Consider the following 5,545-nt stretch of genomic DNA (forward strand, 5'->3'; position numbering starts at 1 on the left):
CCCCTCTGAATTGAAATCCTGACTCCGCCACTGATTATTGGTATAAGTGTTATCTTCTACTTCTTGTCCGAAGGTTGGGGTACACTATTGAGGTAACTCTTCCTTTAATAAATAACCTTCTTGACCTTGTCCTTTTGAAATCGAAGAGATGAGTATAAAAATTTAACACTTAGTGTTTTTCAATATCTTCAACCATATGTGTTTTTCAAGCCCTCATTTTGGCTTTAAAAATGGTAAAAAAAAAAAGAAAAAAAGAAAAAAAAATTAAATAACAAGCACAATATTCCTCCCTGTTGTTTGAACAGTTTAAAAATTATAATATAAATGGGAGGAAATGTTAAAGCATTATATAACTGACGATATACAGCTTTTTTGCTTAAAGAAAATATATATAAGTTGATATCATAAGAATAAATTTGAATTATATTTATTTATTACTTTTTACTTTTTAGAATGAGTGGAACCCCTGGCCTCCAATAGAATATCCCCAAGTTGAGGGAATTAGAAATGATTGGTTTTGATGGGTATCTTACCCTTCCAAATGCCTCAAACCTTGCATTCATTCACTGAAAAAAAAAAAAACAAAAAACCAAAAAAAACAAAATAAGGTTAATTAAACCCCTCCTACCCCATCCCCTCAACCTGTTCTCTCTATTTCCCTTTCATCTAATCATATTGTTAAACTCAAGAAATATACAATGATTTTTTAAATCAAAACTTCTCTCTCCTCATATATTGTTTAAATTATCTCACTAATGATTATTTTGGTCATACTCTAGGGTACTAAACAACCACACATGGAGATCAAGGGTGAAAGAGTCATCGCAACAAGCTTCATTCCACCATTATGTACACTCAAGGAACTTTCTTACGAGGTATCTGTTAGAAATAAATAAATTATATGATGCATTTATTTTTGAAAGCATCTAACTTTGTGTGAGTTTGGTAAAATGCATGCCTCAATTAAAAGGAATTTTTAGTGATCAAAAGATTCCAATAAACATGAAAGTAATAACATGCATAAAGTAATTTGGATTGAAAACTGTTACAACTAAATCAAAAAGCACAAATTTAATAAAAAAAATACTTGGAACTAATTGAAAATTACTTAAATACAACGGTTGAAGATCACTAAATTTGCTGTCAGAAGATTGCTCTTAAACTAATCCTACTAGAAGAAATTTCATACTTCTAAGCTGGAGGGAATGTTTTCTTTAAATTCTCTTTGCTCTCTAAGATGCGCTTGGTTGTATGTTCTTCCTTATGGCGCCAAAACCTCTTTTGAAAGGTATGAATGGCAATCATTTTCAATCGAAGACTACACTTTTAGAAAAGATAATTGCCAGCCAAACACTATTAAAGGTATGAATGGCAATCATTTGCTTGTTTTACCGTTACAAGCGAATCTATGCTAAAAGTTTATAGTTTAAACTCTTCGCTTTAACCACTGAAATTATTTTATAATATAAATAATATCATTATAAGAGCAATGTTAGGGTATTAAAAAAGAAATTAAGATTTTATTTTTCATGCAATAGATTTGACAAAAATATCACATACGTCGAGGTCACTTTTTAAGCCTTTTATAACAAAATTAGTAGTACTCTTATTATTTTTCCAATTACAAAGAATAGCAATTCTATTCTACTTTAATTACGCACAATAGTAAAGTGCCGATATGAATGTGATCATGTAGCTACGTACACAATTTCCATAAGCGTTTTTCATAATGGAATATATGTAATGTCAGATGGTATGCAAGGATCCGAGTGAGGAAACTGCTTACAAAACAACAAAGTCAATACTAGAAAAACTCAAAGATTACTCATGGCATGTGAAGGCAGTGTTGACACTTGCGGCTTTTACTTTGGACTATGGAGACTTCTGTAGACACCTAGATCAGTTTCACTCATCAGACCAACTCACCAAGTCAATGGGGATCTTGAAGGGGATACCTGCTCTCCTAACGCGGCCAAGCATTGATCATAACCATGAGAGTGCGATTGTTGAAGTTAACAAACTGATCAAGGACACATTGAATGTCATTGATTGCATTGTTACGTTGGAGGAACGATCTGTTAAGTATAATCCAAAGGATGTACCAGCACTCTCAATAGCCACGGACAATATCTCAGTATACGTTTTTTGGGCTATCATAACTGTTGTAGTTTGCACGACTCGGATGTGTTGTCTCATTAAAGATGAGTAAGTCCTTATAATTAAGGTTTGATACAATAGGAGGGTTCACCACTTGCTGCTCTAATAATAATTTATCACTTGTCTGAAAAGACTTAAAACTGTTTGAAAATAGCGAATTTAATCGCTTAACTTTGAATTCAACAAATCTAATGCAAATAACGATGGTTTCACAATTTCAGGAGAAAGACACAGGAGCTTTCGCGATTTGCCGAGAAAATTAATGTCATCCATGTCAAACTAAAATTGCAGATACAACTTTGCAACGAAGAAATAGGTTAGTCACTCAGTCTGATTTTACTCAGAAGAAATTAAGCATGCGGTTGCCACCTCCATTATTACATTATTTTCCCAACAAGTGCTACCATGATATGTTGCACGTGCTACATTTCCAATTGACTTAAACAGGCGCAAAATCCTGACCAAAGCTTTTTGTTCAATGCAGAGAAAATAGAGGCTTATTGGAAGCTCATTAGATTCTTAAAAGAGCCGCTTGACATCGTGGAGGTCTTGAAGGTTCTATTTTTTGCCAGCGACAACAGGCAACAAGTGAAAGTTTTTCCGAACGAATTGGTTAGTTTTACAGTATACATTTATTGGGGATCGAATTGCTTTTCACGTATACTTTTGTGGTTTTATTTATACGGAGTACNAAATGTGATCAAAGTGACAGGTACGGTTGTTTCTACCAAAAAAAAAAAAGACAGGTACGGTTGTAAATTACTTTGAAGAGTTATTTCGGGTTTCACTCAAAAAGTTCCATGATATTGCAATGTAAAAGTGTGACTTTGAAAAGTTTAAAAAGTTATTCTCCAAAAAAAAAAAGAAGAAAAAAGCTTAAAAAGTTTACTGGCCACACCAAAAACAAGACTATATTAAAGTTTCCTCTTGCTTGCATTAATAACTCACCCTCGTTCCATGTGTTGCACGCTTATGTTTTTTATTAACGTGAAAGTGAATTTTATGTGAGTCTCATCAATTTATGTATAATAAAATTATATGTAAAATTTATATTATTTTACTTAAAAATGTCTCATATTAGTGTGATTTTTCTATTTAAATATAATCATAATGGTATATTACTAACTTCAAGCGAGATTTTGGGTCTATTTAAAATTTGCTTATTTTGTTAAAATTGAAATTTTTTATTAAAAGTATTATAAATAAAAATAAAAATTAGTTAAAATAATACTATAAGATCCACAAATACTATAAAAAAATGTAATAAAACTCATAAATTTTAATAAAAATAAACTAAATAGTAAAATAACGGACAAAATTAAATCAAAGTCTCCTCTTGCTTGCATTAATCACTCACCCAAGTTTCATGTGTTGCACACTTATGCTTTTTATTATTAACGTGAAAGTGAATTTTACGTGAGTCTCATCAATTTATGTATAATAAAATTATATGTAAAATTTATATAATTTTACTTAAAAATGTCTCATATTAGTGTGATTTTTTTATTTAAATATAATCATAATGAAATCTTACTCACTTCGCGAGATTTTGAGTCTATTTAAATCCTACTTATTTTTTTAAAATTAAAATTTTTTACTAAAAGTATTATAAATAAAAATAAAAATTAATTAAAATAATAAATCTCTTCTAATTCTTTCTCTGCATGAGGGACTCACTTATTTGTTGGAGTGGATCTATGACGAGACCATGTGAGCGAGAGGGAGAAAGTTTCGATAAAAATGAGTGTACGTCAAGAAAAAAAGGGTGGGAAAATCTGATGATGTGTGCATAGTAGAACTGACTTTGGCAATCTCCAGGAAAAAGAGGGGAAATCTGGAAGAAAGAGAAAAAGTGAGCGGTGACTAAAGATAGCTACTTTTTCAGAAAAAGCAAAAACGTGTGAGTCCGTCTCGGAACTTAATAATATTTATATTTTTGATGAATCCGTTTCTTGAATGCTTTAGACCATTTATCAATCATCAATTTTAAAAATTTATGTATATATAAATAAAATTTTATAAAAAGAATTAGCTATTTTTCTATAAAATTATTTTTTAAAATATTTATTAACAAATATTTTAAAAACATCCCTTAATAAAATATTTTTTGATAAATTTGTTGTTAAATTGAATAATATTTAAGAATAACGATATCTACTTTTATTGTATATTTTAACAAGAAAAGTAGATAATAAAAAAATTTCCCCTACGGGTAAATGCATGCTCACAGTTTGATCAAGTACTTACATGAAGTACTAGGCCAAAAAAAAAAAAAAATACTGACATGAATAAAAAAAGTTTTCTTCTTTCCTCCGGGTTTCCGGTTTCCCCTCTTTTAACTTGATGATGGTCTTAGATATTAGAGTCTCCTCTTGCTTGTATTCAGTCACCCTCTTCCTTATTCCTTTTTCACTTCAATTATATTGACAAACCCATCCACAACTCTCCTACTCCTCCCTTCAGATCTTCTCATCCGTCTATTCGTAAATCCCAGCTCTCCTTCTCCTACCTACAGATCTTCTCATCTTTCTACTCTAAAATCCCAATGGCTTCATCTTCCTCTTCGACCCACCAACCCAAAAACTTTGATGTCTTCTTGAGTTTTAGAGGTGAAGATACCCGTCATGGTTTTATAAGCCATTTATACACGGCTTTGTGTCATAGAGGTATTGACACATTCATTGATAATGATCTCCCCAGAGGAGAAGAAATTTCTGTAGAACTTCTTAAAACCATTGAGAACTCAACCATGTCAATAATCGTATTTTCTGAAAAATATGCATCCTCCACTTGGTGTTTGGAAGAACTTGCTAAAATTGTTGAGTGTAGGAAAAAAAAGCAATTAGTGCAACCGATTTTTTACAAGGTAGATCCATCAGAAGTTCGTAAGCAAGAAGGAAAATATGGGGAAGCATTAACTATGCATGAAGAAAAATTTAATGATAAAAAGAAGATTCAAAAGTGGAGGGAAGCTCTATGTGAAGCAGCCAATCTCTCTGGTTGGGACTCCAAAAATAGGTATTTACTTAGTGATTACTCTTGTTAGTTGTTTTTAAGGAGTCTTTTCTTTTCTTTTCTTTTCTTTAATTTTAATTTTAATTTTTTTTAATATGCAAGTTCTTAAAAAATTTTAATTGTTTTTGTGATCACCATTAAAGTTTACTAGTGTGTAAGCCATACAATTAAAAATAATCACAAATATACTATTCAAATTTTACCTTTTTTTAGAAGAAGTTAAAAAATATACAATTTAAATTATACATAGTATTAATTTACACATTTTTTAAACTATATATTTCTAAAATATGTAATGGTGTCTTATTAATATATATATAATTTAATTGGATTTAAATTTTTCAATTTTTGCACCCAATAATTGACCTGTCAT

The 5,545-nt window shown here is 30.5% G+C and overlaps 1 protein-coding gene across 1 annotated transcript; it reads left to right on the forward strand.

Annotated features, from left to right (window-relative positions):
* The first annotated feature begins 643 nt into the window (after positions 1 to 643).
* Positions 644 to 5,203, forward strand: LOC136061791 (uncharacterized). Its single transcript, XM_065760094.1, has 5 exons — positions 644 to 875; positions 1,751 to 2,205; positions 2,379 to 2,473; positions 2,642 to 2,769; positions 4,514 to 5,203. The coding sequence occupies exons 1-5, from the start codon at positions 798 to 800 to the stop codon at positions 5,201 to 5,203; spliced, it is 1,446 nt and encodes a 481-aa protein (XP_065616166.1). The 5' UTR covers positions 644 to 797.
* Positions 5,204 to 5,545: the final 342 nt, after the last annotated feature.

This window comes from Quercus suber, unplaced genomic scaffold, assembly GCF_002906115.3.
Source record: "Quercus suber isolate HL8 unplaced genomic scaffold, Cork oak 2.0 scaffold_353, whole genome shotgun sequence".
NCBI classification, from domain to species: domain Eukaryota; kingdom Viridiplantae; phylum Streptophyta; class Magnoliopsida; order Fagales; family Fagaceae; genus Quercus; species Quercus suber.

What these genes read in the sequence shown, in the direction of transcription:
- LOC136061791 (XM_065760094.1), top strand. Translation starts at nt 798, where the DNA reads ATGGAGATCAAGGGTGAAAGAGTCATCGCAACAAGCTTCATTCCACCA. An exon ending in TCAAGGAACTTTCTTACGAG is followed by an intron (nt 876 to 1,750) that starts GTATCTGTTAGA and finishes ATGTAATGTCAG; the next exon opens with ATGGTATGCAAGGATCCGAG. An exon ending in TGTTGTCTCATTAAAGATGA is followed by an intron (nt 2,206 to 2,378) that starts GTAAGTCCTTAT and finishes TCACAATTTCAG; the next exon opens with GAGAAAGACACAGGAGCTTT.